At 37.8% G+C, this 21,663-nt stretch overlaps 2 protein-coding genes across 3 annotated transcripts; one reads left to right on the top strand and one right to left on the bottom strand.

Annotated features, from left to right (window-relative positions):
* The first annotated feature begins 208 nt into the window (after positions 1-208).
* igbp1 (immunoglobulin (CD79A) binding protein 1) lies at positions 209-9,239 on the top strand. 2 transcript variants are annotated; one of them, XM_056458102.1, is made up of 6 exons: positions 209-481; positions 2,151-2,465; positions 5,331-5,526; positions 7,512-7,588; positions 7,678-7,787; positions 7,871-9,239. In XM_056458102.1, the coding sequence occupies exons 1-6, from the start codon at positions 267-269 to the stop codon at positions 8,017-8,019; spliced, it is 1,062 nt and encodes a 353-aa protein (XP_056314077.1). In that variant the 5' UTR covers positions 209-266; the 3' UTR covers positions 8,020-9,239. The 2 variants fall into 2 exon arrangements, with proteins under 2 accessions (XP_056314077.1, XP_056314078.1); XM_056458103.1 differs by having other exon boundaries at positions 7,874-9,239.
* A 1,209-nt stretch (positions 9,240-10,448) lies between these two features.
* zgc:158432 (uncharacterized protein LOC555281 homolog) lies at positions 10,449-21,151 on the bottom strand. Its single transcript, XM_056458105.1, has 11 exons — positions 21,012-21,151; positions 20,782-20,884; positions 20,523-20,687; positions 18,650-18,719; positions 18,349-18,425; positions 15,692-15,736; positions 15,146-15,199; positions 12,761-12,826; positions 11,304-11,348; positions 11,008-11,152; positions 10,449-10,832 (listed from the first exon to the last, which is right to left on the bottom strand). The coding sequence occupies exons 1-11, from the start codon at positions 21,070-21,072 to the stop codon at positions 10,731-10,733; spliced, it is 933 nt and encodes a 310-aa protein (XP_056314080.1). The 5' UTR covers positions 21,073-21,151; the 3' UTR covers positions 10,449-10,730.
* Between the last annotated feature and the right edge of the window lie 512 nt (positions 21,152-21,663).

Here is a 21,663-nt window from a genome sequence, read left to right on the forward strand (position 1 = left end):
TTACATTAAACTGACTTAAAACAAAGCAACTAAGTTTGTATGTAGGCCTATAATATAACTGTGCTGTATAACCCTCACTTTTTTAACCCCCGTTAAAACAACTTAAGTGGTTTATCCCACCTCAGTTCAAGAGGAGCTGTAGTCCAGTCCTCTGATCTCTGCTGACCTCTAGAGTGAGTCGTCGGAACTCCAGCGCCGAGGACAGACCGGATACAGAAAACAGGAACAGACGGAGGCCGAGTTGGATCTTGAATACGTTTTGAGAAATGGCGGCTGTTGAAGACACAAACAGTACACAAAACCCCAGCGGTTTAGATGCTCCGAAACTGTCGGATTTGCTGGACAGGGGCTGGAAGCTCTTTGAAGAGGTGGACACCACGAATGAGCCGAGCAGCTCCAACCCGGTGCAGGTGAAAGTCAAGCGCGCCATCATGCAGCTGGAGGAGGCGACGAGGATGGTCAACCAGCTGGACCTCTTCAGGTAACTCGCACTCACTCACACACACACGAGAGAGGGAAAGACAAAACAAACTGACTAGATCCCACGGGACAACGTTAAATATAAGCTCGTAATCACTGTAACTGTCAAATCTCCGCGAGTGACCGAGCGCTCATGATGTTGTGGTGGGCTTTATATTCTGTCTAGTCATCTGTTGTCAGTTTTAACAGTGAATGTGCAAGATGTGTTTTTTGTTACAGTAACACACAGAAAATTGCATTACACCAATGCCATTACACGTAAGTTAATGTCGTTAATACAAAACTAGACCAAGTACTACAGTATTACTCAGCTGTGTACTCCGTTTAACACAGAATTGACCGAAGACGTCATGGTGATGGTCACCCTCGTTGGTTTCATTATTTAGTTACACATAAGTAGGGCCAGACAAAATCTGCGGAAATTTCTGCTATTTTAAGGAGAATTTTGTCAAACAAAATCTGTGGATTTATGCCGAATGACTTTGGGAGTATCGTAAGTTACAACTTAATACATAAAATAAAAAACCTTTTTAACTTTTATTTATTATTTACAACGCAAATGCCATTAGATTCACTTATTTGGTAAGAAAAGCAAGTCTCCTTTATAATATAACTAGTAAAGAGCAGAAAATATTACTTTACAAACTGTATTGTAAAAAAAAATATGAAGATATTAGTCAGTTATATTACTAAAATTAATTTAAAAATGTATATAAATTTACACTCATTTACACAAGTAAATAAATAGACTCGATGATGGGCTAAAAATCTGTGGATCTCTGCACGCACAGATTCCATGTGGGCCTACACATTGGATATTTGCATGTATTATAAATCTATATGCATTTCTAATCTAGTAACGCTATAAAATCTATTGCACTTGTTGCGAAGCTACATTTTTCACTCATCAAAATTAAATATGTAGGCTAATGGATGTCTTCAGTGGAGTGCGTACAACACTGTTTCCGTGTCCACAAAAGTAAAGGAGTAAAAGTAAACTAAAGAGAAAGTAAAGAGGCTGAATGGAGGAGGCTTATTCTTTATCCTCGCACAGCAGATGGTCTGTATAACCGTTTTCTCGCTATTGAAGCATTCAGTTTTTTTCCACTTACAAAGTCCGCCATGTAAATAGCAAATGCGTGCGTAGTTGCGTAACTGACTCTTAAAGGAAATGGGAGATGCGACTCTGATTGGTTTAATAGACGTTATGCTCAAAACACACCCATAACTCTTTAAGAGAATAAGCACAACCCTGTTAGACCATGTGCCGGGGCGCTAAGCTTATTTGTCCATCCTTGAAATAGCAGAAGTGGATTCAGACATGCCTCTAATGCTTTTACGTCGAGCATTACGTCACCTAGATTGTTAAAATAGAGCCCTAACAGTTTAAATAAAAAAACACCTAAATATATATTCACAATCTATCTCTTTCTGTTCTTTTGTTTTAAGTAGCTTTTAATCAGTCTACTTGCTTGTATATAAATATTAAAAACTGCCTAAATCTATGTTGGATAAAGTCATCTGCCAGATGATTGTGTAAATTTAATCACTTCTTTATTACCAGCTTGTGAACTGCTTGCAACAAATCTAAATAAACAAGAGCTTCCACACGTAGGTTGTCAATGAAAGCACTTTCATTTGTTTAAAATGTCCCTCTTTTCTTCCTGCAGCCGTAATGAGGCGCTGGAGGAAATCTCTACCACAGATCTGAAGTATCTGCTGTTGCCGGCTCTGCTGGGCGCTCTCACCATGAAACAGGTGAACCCCAACAAGCGACTGGAGTACGTGCAGGCGGCCCGCGTTTACTTCATAGACTTCCTCAAGAGGTGCAAGGACTATGACATATGTAGTTTTCAGCTGCCCAAAGACTGCGAGAACACAGCAGACACTCCCACTGAGGAGCAGAGCAGTCCAGCAGTCCCAATGCCAATGTCCCAGCCAGACCTCATCGCCATGGCAACACAGAGACAAGCCAAAATTGAGAGGTGGGTTGATAGAATTTAGTAGCATGCTTATTTTTGACCAAAAAAAAACCTTTTCCCCCATTAAACACAATCAATTTTATTTTAAGAAACAGTAAACATATTAGGCTAAATTGTTCAAATAAGTCATTGACTTCTGCTGTCTTTGTTAATTTTAAAAACACAGGTAAGCCACTGCACTGTTCAGGTCTATAGCAGGCGTGGATGTTGGTTTATAAATGATTTATTTTTTTTAAAATGTTTGCTAAATCATGGGCTGCCCCGTAGTTTTTGATATGGAGATCAGTGTTTCAGATATAGGTGACTTTTTCCAGTCCAAAACCTGTCAAAACATACAAAAAACAGCCCAAAATATTAGATTAATATTTTATTTATTTTTTATGTTTTTTTTTTATCTAAATTAAATTGGTTACTTTAACTGTCATCATTTTAACCACACAGCAACCAACACCAGCAGTCACAGAACCACAACATAACCAGGTCTCACCCACACACTGCACTTAATGTTAGAGTATGTTTTACTTTCGAAATGGGGTATAAATTCGTCCTATTTGGCGTTTTAAATTCTTTTGAACATAAATAGGTGCTGCTTGTCAATCAGACAAAGCTTCTATGTTCTTGCTGTCAATTGTGGAAAAAATTATCGATCAGGGCTCAACAGTGCGACCATTTCGCTCACATTTGCGACTAGAAATAGATGTGTGCGAACTGGAAAATTTATTAGTAGTTTATTCTGATCTATTATTATTTTTATTGATGTGTGTGTGTGTGTGTGTGTGTGTGTGTGTGTGTATATATATATATATATATATATATATATATATATATATATATATATATATATATATATATATATATATATAGATAGATAGATAGATAGATAGATAGATAGATAGATAGATAGATAGATAGATAGATAGAATAATAATATGATGGAATGATATGATATGTTATTTATATTTTTATTTAATTATTATATGTATATATAAATACATATATGAAAAAAAAAAATTGACCACTTCTACTATTTACTGTGTTTTTATTATACATGTATGTTCTTTTATCTTTAATGTAAACTTTTTAGAAATGCTTTGGCAATACATTTGTAACATTTGTCATGCCAATTCAATATTATTGAATTGAATTGAGACGCGCTGGATACAGAACTGCTGTTCTGACTTTGGTAGTAGCTTTGGGAAGAGCGTGAGGACACGTGGAAAAGAAAGGCCTTTTACTAAATAGACTGACCCAGCTCATTATTTGGGGTGACAATACATCCTCTTTTCCTCGGATGTGTTCGAGATTCAGCTTTCGATATTAATTGTATTAGTTTTTGCATTACTTTATGCCCAAACTTTGGCCGGTGTGTCTCAATCTCTCAGCAGCACCAACACTACAGCAGAAAGAGAGAGCAGATTTGACCTGTCAGTAGTGCACATGGATAATAACACACTAAAAAGAAACGCAGTGTCATGTAAAAGGTGTTAAATACTAAACATTCTTTTTTTATTTGTTTGTTAAATAAGCATAAGATGTCAAGAAGTAATTATTCTGTTGCTGAGAGCCATTAAAGTTTAATAGAAAATATGGTATTACTTTGGGGCAGAAGGAAACTTTAATTCATAGAGGGATTCCGATATTCAGCTCTTCTTTAAATAGCCTAGAAAGATAAAGTTCCATCGTGAGAAAAAAGCTCTGAAAAATTGTGAGAAAGTCAGAATTGCTGACACTTTGCCAGGTTTTAACATTATTGCATCTTCTTTAGACCTCTATGATAAATATGAACATCAAAATAACTATTTATTAGGGAAGCTCTGATAAATTGGCCGGAGATCAGTATCGGCCGATAATAACATTTAATGACTCTATCTGTACGCGCTGATTTGGCTTTATATTTAGTGTTTTGAGCTGCTGTGACGCGATCGCCCCCTATCTAGTGTCCAAACGAATGACCAATCCCAGAAGTTCTGCGAGTCTCCCGCATATTCATAGTGGCTCGGGAAATCATGGCGATGAGAGTGAATAAGCAAAAGAACAGATCACAAGAAGCACAGGGATTTTCTGAGCATTACATTTGTTAGGTTAAAAGAATAGAGCAGTAAAGAATCACTGCAAGTCTCCCTCTCTCTGTCATTAAGCTGCTGTGAGGCTCTCCGGGGCTGTGGTCAGTATTTGGAGATGAGCGAAATATTAGAATTGCATTGCATGTTTTTAGGCCTTTTTACATATACTTCTTGTAATTTACTTATTGCAATAAACAGTAGATTATAGGCCTATTTTCCTCTAGTAAAGAAGCAATGGAATTATAGGTGCACTTTTTATGCATTAATATGCGCTCCAAACTTTTTCTTGATTGAGACTTTTATCATTTGCAGTGTTTCCAAATTGCATTGTTTGTCATTTTTCTTACCAATTGTTTATCGGTTTTATCTATTGTTTTCTGTAAAGCTGCTTCTGGCCATGACATGTTCACACTTAAATGGTTATAAGAGACGTGTTTAAGGCATTATATGCAACATCCTTCATTTATTCTCTTAGGTAAGGCGATATCTCCAATAACGGATCATATTTGGAGGGAAAATGTGCTTTGTTGCATTATAAAAATTAAAGCATCAGAATCGGTACTCGGTATCTGCTGATCACATGACAAAGAATCGGTACTTGGTATCCGCTGCAAAAATCCTGATCGGAGCATCCCTAGTATTTATTTCAAACATTTAAACATGTAACATTATAAGTATTTATTTTTATACTTTTAAGCAATATAATCTGTATAAACTAATTATTCATTTATTTTAAAACCCCTAGTTGTGCTGATGCTTGTGTAATGTTCATGCTTGGCATATTTACTCTGTAAGTTGTTTCCAGGTTTAAGCAGCGTAAGGACACTGAAGCCAAGCTGAGTGAGATCAAGGGACTGGTTGAATCCGGTTCTGCTGATGAAGATGTGGTGAGGGATTTTTACCTGCTGCACGTGCGCAGATGGATCACGTTAGCAATTGAAGAGATCGACTCGATCAACGTTGAGATAGAGATACTCAAACGCATGGAGCTCTTCAAGCAGGTACTTCATTCCCACAAGATATTACATTGGATTTGATGCAGAAACATACATCTTCTGATTTTCTTTAGATCGTATTTAAAGGTTAAGTATGTCCCTTTTAATGCAGAATTATGTATAGTTTTAAACATATTTTACAATTTCCCTTTACACACATCGTGGTTTTTTGTACTAAAATACATGTATAAAGTAAGATTGCAAATTTAGGCTGAAAAGGAAAAAAACATTCATTCATTCATTTTCTTTTCGGCTTAGTCCCTTTATTCATCAGGGTTGCCACAGCACAATGAACCGCCAACTTATCTAGCATATGTTTTAAGCAATTATTTATATTTAAAATTTGATGATAAATATAAAGGCTGATAAATATATATCCTGAAGTGAATCATCTGTAGTACATATAGTCCATAATATGTCAGATTTAATATATCTGGCCTATGATATTTTTATCGGGCTGATTACAAAAACATTAAAGCATCACATACACTCACTGGACACTTTATTAGGTACATCTGTCCAATTGCTTTTAACACAGTTTTCTAATTAGCCAATCACATGGAAGCAATTCAGTGCATTTAGGCATGTAGACATTGTCAAGACGATCTGCTACAGTTTAATCCGAGCATCAGAATGGGGAAGAAAGGTGATTTAAGTGACTTTGAACATGGCATGGTTGTTGGTGCCAGATCTGGTCTGAGTATTTCAGAAACTGCTGATCTACTGGGATTTTCATGCACAACCCTCACTAGGGTTTACAGAGAATGGTCCGAAAAAGAAAATATCCAGTGAGCATCAATTCTGTGGGCGCAAATGCCTTGTTGTTGCCAGAGGTCAGAGGAGAATGGCCAGACTGGTTTGAGCTGATAGAAAGGCAACAGTAATTCAAATAAGCACTCGTTACGACCGAGATATGCAGAAGAGCATCTCTGAACGCACAACACATCCAACCTTGAGGCGGATGGGCTACAGCAGCAGAAGACCACACCAGGTGTCACTTATGTCAGCTAAAAACAGAAAACTGAGGCTACAATTTGCACAGGCTCATCAAAACTGGACAATCGAAGATTGAAAAAACATTGCCTGGTCTGATGAGTCTCGATTTGTGCTGCGACATTTGGATGGTAGGGTCAGAATTTGGCATCAACAACATGAAAGTGTGGGTCTATCCTGCCTTGTATCAACAGTTCAGGCTGGTGGTGGTGGTGTAATGGTGTGGGGGATATTTTCTTGGCACACTTTGCGCTTATTAGTACCAACTGAGCATCATGTCAACACCACAGCTTACCTGAGTATCGTTGCTGACCATGTCCATCTCTTTATGACCAGAGTGTATCCATCTTCTGATAGCTACCTCCAGCAGGATAACGCACCATGTCATAACACGCAAATCTTCTCAGACTGGTTTCTTGAACATGATAATGAGTTCACTGTACTTAAATGGCCTCCACATTCACCAGATCTCAATCCAAAAGAGCACCTTTGGCATGTGGTGGAACGGGAGATTCACATCATGTATGTGCAGCCGACAAATCTGCAGCAACTGCGTGATGCTATCATGTCAATATGGATCAAAATCTCAGTGGAATATTTCCAGTACCTTGTTGAACCTGTCACGAAGGATTAAGGCAGTTCTGAAGGCAAAAGTGGGTCCAACATGGTACTAGTAATGTATACCTAATAAAGTGGCCAGTTAATGTATCAGAATATAATACTAATATGGCAAATTATATCTTGCACATCCCATTTTTAAGATCATCTTCATCCTGAGATCCTGCCTGCTAGAGTAGACACGCCCCAAACTTTGCTATTGGTCGAGCAGAAAATTCATTGACAGAATTGAGCAGAACAATCTGATTGTGTTGATGTTTACACTTTTGGACATAAATCCGTGAATGTATCTATAAATAAAAAATCCTTGTATTTTTAAATACAAAAGCCTTATCTACTTTAAGCTTTATTAATAATAAATTTTGCAATTTTTTTTTCAGAGTGCCCCCCAGCCTTCTCCACCCAAAAGACCACCCATGAAGCCTTTTATCTTGACCAAGGATGCAATGCAGGCAAAGTACTGTGCATTCGTGGTGTGTCTGTGAGAGTCAGTGCTCTAACATGGACATGCTTGCATGAGATGTTTGTTTTCTGAATGTATTGCAGAGTGTTTGGCGCAGGGTATCCCAGCCTTGCCACCATGACCGTGGACGATTGGTATGACCAGCACAGACGACAAGGATGTTTACCAGACCAGGGCATACCACGCAGCACAAGTACTTAATACACACTTTATATAATCCATCACTTAAAACACTTGAAAGGGAACATCGTACTGAGAGAACTGTTTTGTCCACAGCAGACGGTGATGCAGAGGAGGATGAGCGAGCAGAAAGAGAGCGGAAGGAAGAGAACGATGATGAAGAGGCACTGCAGAAGGCACGAGACTGGGACGACTGGAAGGACACGCACCGGAGAGGATATGGCAACCGCAAGAACATGGGCTGATCTGCTCTCTCGCGAACGCACAAACAAATGTCCATTCAGTTTCCACAACAAAAACTCCCAATGCTGCCAATATGTGACATGGACACGACAGAGAGCGGCACTTTAGTGGCTAGTTGGTATTTTTTCTAAAACAAGTTCGCGTATTTGACGTCCTTTTTATATGTCTCTATATGAATCTAAAATTGTGGTGAGCTTAATAGGTTAGAACAGTCAGAAATGAAACATAGGTTATGAAATACTCACCCTTATGTTCCAATCCTTGAAATCTAGATGCAATGGATCTGACTTGTTCAAAGTTCAGAAGAATATCGAAAACATCCTCAAAACACACCATATGTCTTCAGTGGTTCAGTCAGAATATTATCAAGCTACGTGAATACTTTGTGTGCTCATAAAATCTACATTTATTCAACAGCTTTTCCTCCTCAGTGCTGGTTTACTTTCATTATATCAGTGCACTGATGTATGTCAAAGAGACACAAGCAAAGAGCGCAGCGCTCTCGTGAACGTGCACAATATACTGACCCTGAGAAGAAACTCTTGATTAAAATCAATTATATACGTGTTATGTGCACACAAAGTAATCTTGTAGCTTGATAATATTTCACTTTTTAAACACGCATGGTGTGTTTTTTTTCTGGACTTTAAACAATACGGGACTGTTGATGAAGGAACTCTCAGATTTTATCCAAAATAACTACATTTGTGTCCCAAACCTTTCAGATTCATCTTCGGAACAACATCAGGATGAGTTATTTATAACAGAATCAAATTTCTGGGTGAACTAACCCTTCAAATGAGACTTTTCATTGCTTCATGTCACTCTTTCCTGTAAGATTGAAACGTTTGCCTTTTCATGGATGTTGTTTTGAGCAACATTTCTACAGAAGTGTTTGCTGTACAGTTAAGGGTCAGAAGGACGTCTTCACCCATGTAGTTACACCATATGTGCTGTTTGATTTGGAGCCAGCTAAGACTGCATGTTCTTTAACTATTAGCAGATACTGCTAGGCCTTGTTTTCCTGGTTTCAGATGAGCTAGAGTTATCAGAACCAGCATCAGCACTTGCATGGATCTGACTGCTTCAGAATTGCTGAAGAAACTGTGTGGGACGTTTTATGCTGAAATTTATTTATTGCATAATCTGTCAATTTCTCTGTTCTTTTGGAAAAATTCTGTAAGGTCAACCTCTAGTAAACAAACACAAAAGCACCTTTCAACAGCCTTTTCTACTCTTATTTCTGATTGTTATTATTTGAATGATGTACTGCATTGAAAAAGCAGCATGAATTGTTGAGTATTTTTGTGATCGTAGCATCAACAAATAGCAAAAGCTGATCATCTAAACTGACGATCTGAAATCTAGGGCCTCATTTATTAAAAATCGTGCATGCGTAGATTTGATTTTATTAGCTAGTCTTTTATTAGAGCCACATCAAGTAAACATTTTCTTGTAATAAAATCAGAGTTTTTCAATTCTTGCTACTCATCAAAAGTTGACTGATGCTATTTTATATGCTAAAGGGATTTTTTTGGGGGGGTGTTATTAAAATGAGGTCATAAAACTTATGCACAATTACAAAATTAAACATAAAAAACAACAACAGATCAAATATAAAAACTAAATCTAACATTTTATAAACAAAACCCTTTTGATTTTTCTGTGCGATCTTAGCTGAGCTGTAAACATCATTTAAAAGCGCAAAAAATAAATAAATAAATACCATCAAGTGGTTCCAAACCTTTGAGATTTTTTTTTTCTGTTTAACACAGAAGATATTTTGAGATTTTAAATCAGGTTTGTGACAAGGATGAGTAAACGACGCCACGTTGTTTAAATAGCAAATCCATTTGCATCAGCTTTGTGGACTCATGCGTGTGCTGATCTTTAAGGGAGCTGTGTCAATGCGCATTGTTGGCACGATATTTTGAAGAACTGAAATGGACTGTGCAATTGACCAACTAATAAAACTAGTTTAGATTTGTGCATCTGTCTGGTTTTGGAGATGTATAACATAAATAGTATGTATATGTATGTAAATGTATAACATAAGGCCAGGGTGGTCGTGGTCAATAACCAGGGAGGAAGAGAAGAGGGGGGAAGGGTTAGATTGATAGAATCTCATGCTAAATGCGTGAGAGATGGCAGTCTCAAAAGAGAGCCTGAAATCTCAGTCACAATGCACTTGAACTAGTAACGTCACCATAAGGGTTGAGGTTAGGTGTGCGCATTAAAAGCATTGCATGCAGCTCAGCTTGCATCTGCATTTGGTCTGCAGCCAGATCCTTCTCCAATTTTGCATTCGGGAGTAAACAGGATGCTGAACTGCGCTTCTATTTGAATGCAGAAATGTATTTATATATTTTTAAATAAATTCCATTGTTAAATATAAATGGCTCATTAAAAAAAAACATTGTGACAAATTCAGCATCATGTGGCACAGCCATCTCTTTAGTGTTTTATTTTGATTAGTTTAAAATCTTAAAACAAGTGCATTGAAAATCAAATGTTTTCTTTCATCCAATGTAATGTAAGAGTTTTCATTTTTGTCCAGGAAATGTAAACGTAAAGATTAGCAGTCATACTTCATAGAACAAATAGGGACAAACTGGCAGCACTACAGGGAATTATTTTATCAGCTAAACACTTTAAAAACGAGCTACACAACACATTTTAACAAAATTGATCATCATAAGACATTTTTCAAGTTCTAGTATTTTAGGCTTAATTGAGGTCGTGGAAATCCAGTGCGGATATTTCCTTGTTCAGAGGATCCATAGAGCGGAGCAGGAGAATAGGGCGGATTTGGAATCTGTTAATAAAGAGCAGAGGATAGTTCCTTAAAGACCTTTGATCATACACGGTAAGCTCATTTCCTGAATCTTATCACAACTCTATAGCGTACCATAATAACAACACCAGTGCTCTCTGACTTAATGAAAAAAACTAACTCGAGCATCTGCATGATAACTAATCTTGTGACATACCTGATTATCATATGTGTACGACGGGGCAGTTGATCTGTAATCACTTTGGCGGTCAGCAGGAGAGCCGAGGTCTTCGTAGGGGTTTCGGTTGGCTAAATCTCTAACATAAGGGTTGCTAACAATCTGACCCCGGCCTGCACCATCACTGCAATCACGTGAATAAACAACAGACACACACAAAAACATGGAATACTAGAATTATCATCTATTGTCTTGATGATATAATGATATGCATATAATACATTTACATGCAGAGAATCTGTTGTGAAATCAATTTAGGTTGAATTATTACTCGCCTATATGGCTGTACAGGACCTCCCATTGGAGGATCGCGCATCCCACTGCATGAACAAAGTCAGATTTAACAGATTCTTCATGAACCAAAACAAATATAGTCTTCAGTCTCACAAGCAGATCTGCATGCAGCACCTCTTATTATATGCTAAATGTGCCAGATTATTGCCAGAAAGTTGGTGTGTCAATGAAGAACATTAAAAGACGGATTTATTTAAAGACACATTAAGATATTTTAGGTAAAATCTGAGATCTCCCTCATCCTCTATAGACAGCAATGGTGTCAACCTGTTCAAAGTCAAAAAACATCCTCAAAATAAACCATAAATGCCTTCAGTGGTTCAGTTGGATTGTTCATGCACAATATACAGTGCATCCAGAAAGTTCATAGCACTTTTTCCACATTTTTTGTTACAGGCTTTTTCCAAAATGGATTAAATTCATTGATTTCCTTCAAATTCTACACACAATACCCCATAATGACAATGGGAAACAAGAAAAAAAAAAAACCTGAATAACACAAACCAGGCACAGCTGAAAACCAGGCACCGCTCATCACCAGGCTAACACCATCCATGCTGTGGGGATGTTTTTCAGCAGCAGGAACTGGAAGACTAGTCAGGATAGAGGGAAAGATGAATGCAGCAATGTACAGAGACATCCTGAATGAAAACCTGCTTCCGAGTGCTCTTGCACACCGCCAAAATATCAATGAAGTGGCTTCACAACAACTCGGTGAATGTCCTTGAGTGGCCCAGCCAGAGCCCAGACCTAAATCCTATTGAACATTTCTAGAGAGATCTGAAAATGGCTGTACACCGTCGCTACCCATCCAACCTGGGAGAGCCTGATAGGTACTGCAAAGAGGAATGGCCAAAAATTCCCAAAGGCAGGTGTGCCAAGCTTGTGGCATCATATTCAAAAAGACTTGAGGATGTAATTGCTGCTTAAGGTGCATCAACAAAGTGCTGAGCAAAGGCTGTGAATACTTATGTACATGTGATTTTTCAGCTTTTTTATTTTTAATAAATTTGCAACAATTTCAACAAATCCTTTTTCACATTGTCATTATGGAAAAAGTGAAGCACTATGAAGACTTTCCGGATGCACTGCACTGACACTGAAGAGAAGAAACAGTTGAATATAGTTGTTATTTTTGTTTTATGTGTGCACAACAGTATTCTCGTAGCTTGATGATATTCTGATCAGACCACTGAAGGCAAAACCACAGTTTTTAGCATTTTTCTTTCTAACTTTGATTAAGTCGGGACATTGCTGTCTATGGAGGATGAGGGAGCTGAGAGATTTCACCTTAAATATCTTCTTAATTGTGTTCTGAAGATGAACAAAGGTCTCGGTGGTTTCAAACAACATGAGAGTGAGTACTTAATGACAGAATTTTCAATGTTGGGTGAACTAACCCTTTACCTCCTAAATATGTGTGTCTTTGTATGTGTACCTGTTCAGCTGACGAGGTCTTCCATCAGTCACACTGTCAGCAGATGGATGCCCAGTGTTGGATGCACTGAAGAGTGAAGAGAGCAAATCATTCAAAATTCAAATAAAAGATATTCATTCATTATTAATCAGAATCTGGGGTCGCCACAGCGGAATGAACCGCCAACTTATCTAGCATTTGTTTTACACAGCGGATGCCCTTCCTGCTGTAACCCATCACTGGGAAACACCCATACACTCTCATTCACACACATACACTACGAACAATTAAGCTTATTTAATTCACCTATAGCACATGTTTTTGGACTGGACTTTCTGGGGGAAACCGGAGCACCCGGAGGAAACCCATGCAAACACAGGAATAACATGCAAACTTCACACAGAAATGCCAACTGACCCAGCCGAGGCTCGAACCAGTGACCTTCTTGCTGTGAGGTGATCGTGCTACCCACCGAATTATTAGTATTATTAGTATTTCAGATATTTTTGTGCAAGTTAAAGTGGCCATTCTACAGATAAAGAGATGTTTAAATACAGTTGAGGTCAGAATCAATAGCTCTCCTGTTAAATTTTAATTCTTTTGTATTTTCCCCCCAAAGAGCTAGGTCAGGGGTGTCCAAACTACGGCCTCCGGGCCATCTGCGGCCCGCAATCAGTTTTGTGGCAGCCCGCGAGGCTTTTTATAAATATTAATAGAATCTGGCCCGCTGTACAAAAATGAACGTAATTCAATAAATAACCACCGGGTGTCGCTATGACATGCCTTCAATTTGGCAGCCGTTCCTGTTATGAATTAAAACCAACCGAACAAACTGAAGGAAACTTAATTGATAATCACGTTTTGGCGAGCCATGGCGCAACCAAGAACAAGGAAAATCAACAGTGAGTGCAGGAAATTTCAGTCACGTTGGGGCAAAGTATATTTCTTCACAGAGGTCAGCGGGAAATGTGTCTGTTTAATTTGCCAGGATTCAGTTGCATTAATAAAGGAATATAATATTAAAAGACATTATGAAACAAAACTTCAGGCCTTCAGCTCTTACAAATTTGGCCCGGGACAACAGGGTTTTTTTTTTTGCATCTGGCCCTTGGCCCAAAAATTTTGGACACCCCTGAGCTAGGTGGTTTGCCATAACCAGGTTGGAGGAAAGTCCTTACCCCAAGTGGAGGAGTTTGAGTATCTTGGGGTTTGTTCACGAGTGAGGGATGGATGGAACATGAGATTGACAGGTGGATCGGTGCAGCGGCAACAGTAATGTGGTCTGTTGTGGTAAAGTAGGAGCTGAGCCGAAAGGCAAAGCTCTAGATTTACCGGTCAATCTTTGTTCCTACTCTCACCTATGGTCATGAACTTTGGGTCATGACTGAAAGGACAAGATTTCGGATACAAGCGACCGAAATGATTTTCCTTCACAAGTTGGCCGGGCGCACCGTTATAGATAGGGTGAGGAGCTCTGTCACCCAGGAGGAGCTCTGAGTAGAGCCGCTGCTCCTCCACATCATGAGAATTCAGCTGAGGTGGCTCGGGCATCTGTTTCGGGTGCCTCTTGGATGCCTACCTAGGGAGGTATTCAGAAAAGTCCCACCAGGAAGTGGCCTCGGGTAAGACCCAGGACACGCTGGAGGAACTATGTCTTTTGGCTGGCCTGGGAATGCCTCAGAATCTCCCTGGAGGAGCTGGAAGAAGTGTCTGAAAAGAGGGAAGTCTGGGGTTCACTCCTAAGACTGCAGCCCCTGTGACCCGGCCCCGGAAAAGCAGTTGAAAACTAATGAATGAATGAATGAATATATTTTTCTCCCAATTTCTGTTAACAGATTTTTTCAACACATTTCTAAACATAATAGTTTTAATAACTCATCTCTAATAACTGATTTATTTTATCTTTGCCATGATGACAGTAAATAATATTTGACTATATATTTTAAGACACTTCTATACAGCTTAAAGTGACATTTAAAGGCTTAACTAGGTTAATTAGGCAGGTTAGGGTAATTAGGCAAGTTATTGCATAACAATGGTTTGTTCTTTAGTCAATTGAAAAAAATGCTTAAGGGGGCTAATAATATTGACCTTAAAGTGGTTTTAGAAAAATTTTAAACTGCTTTTATTCTAGCCGAGATAAAACAAACAAGAGTTTCTCCAAATTAAAACATATTATAGGAAATATTGTGAAAATTTAACTCTGTTAAACATCATTTGGGAAAGAAAAATTCATCAGGAGGGTGAATAATTTTGACTTCAACTTTTTATACAGATTGAACTATGGCAGTGCTAGTTGTAGTGCTATCAAAAGTATATTAAAGAGAGTAAACCTATTTGATTCTGCAACCAAAATGTTATCTGTGCTATTTAATGGTTTATTTTAAATGTAAAATTATTTACAACCTGTAGGGCCGAGCAGGAGCTCCCACTGAATGATCGCGTATCCCATTGGATATGCTGTAAAAACAATGATTCATCATCAGAAACACCATCATGTACAACAAATATGAATGCACTGAGTTTTGGTCTTAATATATGAGGGATGATGCACAGACAGCTGGTTGTAATAGAAAATGTTCCGCTTATCATATGGCTCCTCAGCTAAATAAACAGACAGCATTCATTAAATGTACAGTGTAGTGTAGCACATTGTAATTGTAAAAGATCTGCAAAGAGTATTGTCTCCCAAAAGAATTTGTTTCAGAACTGGCTGGAAATAGCCACCTACAACCACAGCACATTTATTATATCTCATCTATAGATTGAGACATCCTACTATAAAAAAATCACAGAGGAAAACCCCTGTTTGTGATGGCATTTTGGATTAATTAACTGCTTCAAAGATGGATCAGCAGTATGAGATACAGTATGTGAAAGTTACACACACGAGCAGACTGATATGACTGCAAACACTGTAAAATACTGCCGTTGACTAAATGAAGAACTGACCTGTAGGGCTGAGCAGGACTTGTCATTGGAGGATCACGAGACATGCTGCAGAGACAAAATTCATTTCAGTTCAAATATATTTGTATATTGCTTTTCACTATAATTATTGTTCCAAAGCAGCTTTACACAAGGTGTGCGTTAGTACAATTAAAATCAGAAAATGTTAAGGTGTGAATAGACTGGACAGTGCAGTGGTCAAGAGTATATCGATAGTTAAAATCTACTGTTATACGATATTTACTTGATATTTAATGAATATTTAAATAATACATTTTCAAAAAGGTGACATCTTTTCTGACTTATATTTTTTAGGTTGTACAATATGATTTGTGGTGCATTCACAAATAACTATTTGTGTTATCTTATTGTTTATAAGAAAGTGTCTGGTGCATATGGAGAAACAGACTGTGTTTCCTACATGTGCTGTTCAGCCAACTTACAGAAATTGCACAATGTTACATACTATTTTGAATGAGGTTATCTGATCTTTACAATAATTAGAAAAATCATTTTTTTCATGGCCAAAACAAAACTATTAAAAGACTATTTTTAAAATGTTTTCATTGTTTTATTTCTAGAATGCTTTAAAATAGATTAAATCAATTAACAAATGGCATTTGCATGCATTCATGAACAAGAAGATGACTATAAAATGGGACTATGATGTTTTCTGCTGGGACACCTGATAGATAAATAGGGCAAAACTATTTTGTTTCATCAACTTAAATTAGAATAGAGCGTCAACAGCCAGAAAAAGAAAACAAAGAACATTTTATAGACAATTATTTAAATCGTGTGAAAGATATATGATCAAATCTGTTTGTAAAAATGTTTGAAATGTAAATAAAACTAAGTGTTACTTGAGTGAAACTTAGGGCTCTATTTTAATGATCTAGGCGCAAAATCTAAAGCCTTTTGCTATTTTAGGTGCAGAAAAATACAGTCTGCGCCCTGGCGCTTATTTTCTTAATGAGTTATGGGTGTGTTTTGAGCATAACATGCATTAAAGAAATCAGAGTCTCATCTCTCATTCCCTTTAAGAGTCAGTTACGATGCGCCATGGTGCATTTGCTATTTACAAGGAGGACTTTGTAAGAGGAAAAACTGAACAACAGAGAAAACAGTTAAACAGACAATCTGCAGCGCCAGGATAAAGAATGAGCCTCCTCCATTCAACCTCTTTAATTTTACTCTATACTTTACTCCTTTACTATCATGGATAAGGGAAACTGTGTTGTACGCACTCCACCGAAGACATCCATTAGCCTACATATTTAATTTCCTTTGTTAAGCACAAAGATTTCCTTCAAAACTATTTCTAAATTCAGTTCTAATTTCCAGAAAATATCAATAATAACAAAGAGTTATATCTAAATACACATCTTATTCTTAGGCCGCATGTGGTGATACATTGGTGGCGCAGCGTGTAGTACTATTGCCTCACAGCAAGAAGGTTGTTGGTTCCAGTTCCGGCTGGGTCAGTTGGCATTTCTGTGTGGAGCATGTTCTGCACGTGTTTGCGTGGGTTTCCTCCTGGTACTCCGGTTTTCCCCACACGTCCAAAGACATCCGCCATAGGTAAATTGGGTAAGCTAAATGCGCTGGACTTTAGACCAGGTCTCAGTTGGTCAATGGCGCGGTTTATTTCAGTTCCTCAAAATAATAACTCGCCAACAGCCTTAACACACCTCCCTTCTAGACCGGCACACCCGCTATTTTGCTATTTAAACAACGTAGCACAAAACGTGAAAATTATGGTTGTGCTGGTCTAAAAATAGCAACAAATGGTGCCAAACACGTCTTGCGCCTTATTATGCCGGTTGTATGATAGGGCCCTGAGACTTTTAGCTCACTGCAAAACATCTAAAGTAGAAAAAATGTCAATTTTCCTTGTAGTATCTTGCCTTACTAAAAGCACACCTTGGTTTTTAGCAGCTCGGGATGTTATTTATTACCCTTCCACTCAATCAGTTTTTAAAAGTTACAAATTAACCTTCATAGGAATTCCTCAGTCTATTAATTCTAAACACCAAAACATTAGAAAATAAACTCAGAAAAGATTGTTAAATGTTTTCTCATTTATTTTTTAAGGAGAAAGTGTTTAGACTGGTTGCCGGTACTTTTTAAAATAGACATTAAAACAAAATTTATATATCTGATGAATGAATAATTGCAATTGACCTTTATTCCTTTAGAGTGTGGTTGTTTGACACATAATGATGATGTGATGATGTTCACTTATAATTACCACAGGCATAAAATAAATAATGGCTTGAATAGCTTTACTGCAGAGCAATCAAATTTAAAAGTCACTGTCACTTGACGGTGAATATGGTGAATAAGTTGTCAGTGATCAATACATTGATTTTGAAGCACATATCAGACTATATTCATGAGCTTAGCCTCAAAAAGGAGTGAAATGCTGAATTCACTGGGAAAATGAGATGACTTTGACATCTTCTTAGACTGAACTATTCCAGATCCAAGAGGATCAAAACATGCATTGTTTAGTCCTTTTGTGTTGATTATTTGAAGGAGAGTTTTATGCCATTTCATATGTGTGTTAGTGCAGGCATAATAGTTATGCAGACATAATTAGTGAAACCTTCTTTCAAGTACAGTTTTAAAAATATGATCAGAGAACAGATAAACTTCACCTATAGGGATGGATGGGCATGGCTTTCAAGGGAACATGGTCTTGTTGTGCTGGTCTCATGTTAGGAGAAGGTCGACCCTTTAATAACAGGACAAAAGGCAAAAAATAAACAGACAGATTTAGATCATTGAAGAAAATAACACTGATGTCTTGAAAAGGTCTAATGCTCAGTTTATATTGTGCTGCTTTTATGACTTCCAAAGGTATTGCCAGTAAATCTGATTGAGATGATTGCAGTTCTGTGCTACTGATATGAATCATTAACTATTTTAACTCGGAAGGTCCACATTACACTGACTTACATTCATATCAGATGCAAAAGCAATTCCAGGAAACAAATCCTGCTCTTTGGAAGCTGCCTTCATCTGTTCACTGAACAGATATAAACAAAATAAGACAGTGATTATTTGTTTGACGTAACACATAATGAATTTAGCATCACAGCCTGTAAGTCATATATTAGAATCACACTCATAAAGTCAGATAATGCAGAAGAGGCAGATAAACATTCACCAGATGCTGTTCAAAAACAATAAAGCTACATTACTCTAAAACTAGCTTTGTTTATTAGTCACTCTTAAACGGTTGTTTATTCACTGCAAAAAATATGCTTTACTTCCTTAAAGAAAGTCTCGTTTCTGATCCAAATATCTAAATGTTCTTAAATCAAGAAGCATTTTCTAGACAAGATAAAAACATTGTTTTATTTTTTAAAAATAATGTCAAAATGACACATTATAAAACTCCTTAAAACAAGCAAAAAATATACCAATGGAGTAACTAAAATAATCTTGCTTCAAACTGAAAAGGATGACTTATCCCATTATTTCTGAAAACAAAATAATGTTTTACTTGTGAGGAAAATACTTCTTGATTTTAAGGTTCAACACACCCTGAAGTGTTTTTTTATTTTTATTTTAAAGATTTGTGTGTGTTGAGCATCATTTAAGACAACGTTAGCACCTGTCAGCTTTAATAGTGAGAAAAAATTTATTAATTTTGAGCTTTTGTCAGCTAATTTTATCTTCCGGGTTTAAAATAATTTTTGGGGCGGGATCAAAATCAAGTTATAACATGCCGGTTTCTCATTATTATTCATAGCTGAGCTTTCTTATCCTATGAGAAGATTCTGCTTATTCATTATTCATGACTGCACGTGCTTTCTGAAGGCAAGGCAGACCTGCCAAGCTATGATACCACATCCGCTCACGAAGCGCAGTATTTAGCCTTTCATGAACAGTCGCATGTGTTTGTTTCCATGATCCAAGGAGTTTGTTGCATGTTTTTCCCTGTGATGCTGTCCGGGCTGATACAGCAAAGTTGTTGGTTTACAGCAAGCATTTTTGTCGGGAGAGCTGTACGAGAATTAGAGAATGGCGGACTTTGTCTTTTATCAGTTGAGCTCGTTACCATTCAGACACATCGCCTATATCCATGCTGCTGTGTTCGCCTATGTTTAAAATCCTCCAAAATACTGGCAGGGCTAATGGTTCAAATTAAAAGGGCACGAGACCTGCTGCACTGCTATCCACTGTGTCTGCTTTCAGACCCAGGGATTCAGGAGGAGAGAAGTCCTCCTCATTTATGGTGTTTATATAAACATGATTATCTTTATGATGATATAACAAATTGTGGTTATGTGGATATGAAATTATGAGTAACAAATGTAGCAGGAAATTAAATTACTTACTGTTTATTTCTTTGCATTTTAACTTTGTAAACTATAAATTCACGGTTTGTCTCTGCACGGTTTGTGTCGTAAGCCAGCTGACAGTTGTTTGCTCCACTTTTTTTCCCCTGCTCTGCCGGCCATGCCCACTCCTCCTTCTGCTCCACGCCCATCATGTAGCATTTTTGGAAAAAAATTAGAGGTCGACTTGAACTAAAAGAGGGGGGTTTCATGGCCCATTAAGAATTATTTGATATTTGTACTATAGACACCAGACAAAACCCCTAAGTAGGCTAAGAAAAGCATTTTTTGCAGCGTTGGCATGGACGGGTCTGTGACCAACCTTTAACATCCATGTGACCTTTACATTTGACAAAAGGTTCTGTACTGTGAAAAATGGTTAAAGAACATTTTACTTGTTTAAAAATAAGTTCTTATAGAACATCACCCTTGTTAAAAACCCTTGTTTGGTTCTTCCTGGCACCTTTATTTTGAGGTGCTCTTACCTTGTGTGGCTGTTGTTTGACTGCAGCATCAGCATGTACACAATCACACCCACCAACACGGCGAGTGTGAGACCGGGCAGAGACGCCACCAGGGCAAAGGTCACCACTGTCCATCTTTGAGAGCAGTCATCGCCGATGTAAAACTCATCTTTGTTATTGTGACACCTATATAGGGAACAAAGGGGTGAATCTCAAAACAAGCTTTAGACTACAGTCCAGAGTATAACAGAAAATGCATCTAGAAATAGAAGTTGATTACCGACAAAACGGTTCTTCATTGAAGCAGGTACATCTGCTAATTTTATCATCACAGCCTAAAGTATTATCCGCACATTCCCCAAAGTCAGCTTTCCCTTCACAGGCTGATCAACACATACAAACAGAATTGACAGAATCTTAGCTTGGACACAATCATGAGTGTTTGTAAAGGCTGATACGTGAACATTTTAACATATTCCATAACATATCTGATTTTAAAGACACACTCACGATTTCTGGTCGCCCCAGCTGTAAGAAATGAGATGAAAAACAAATAAAGAAAGACCTTCATCTTTTAGTTCCGTACACGACCACATAAACACACATCTGAATTCCAGCACTGCCACTTGCATTATAAAAGCCCTTTGCTCTTTACACCGGTATTTAATTGTCAGATGTTGTCACTCACACACACCCAATCGTGCACACACACACACACACACACACACACACACACACACACACACACACACACACACACACACACACACACACACACACACATACGTGTTTTGCTATACTTGTGAGGGCCATGACCCAGTAGCATGTTGTGAGGACCCCCCTTTCTGTTAATGCTAGGAAAATAAAAAAAATAGTAGTGCCACTAGAGGGGAGCAGACAACCAGGAAATCACTTTAAATCTGTAAAAACACCATGTTCACAGAAATGGTGAGGTCGGGAGAGGAGTTGCGAGGACCGCACTGTTACTAGGCAGATTTCAGTTTGACGGTTATGGGTAGCGCTTTTTAAAAGTGATCAGAGATGCTGATTTTAGTCCAAATAACACTTTTAATCACTGAATAATTAGTTTGATTATCATTTTAATTACTCAAACGGTTCAAAATGCGGATATATTTTGTTAATAGCCTGCTGATTTCATATG

This window comes from Danio aesculapii, chromosome 5 (assembly GCF_903798145.1).
Source record: "Danio aesculapii chromosome 5, fDanAes4.1, whole genome shotgun sequence".
NCBI lineage: Eukaryota > Metazoa > Chordata > Actinopteri > Cypriniformes > Danionidae > Danio > Danio aesculapii.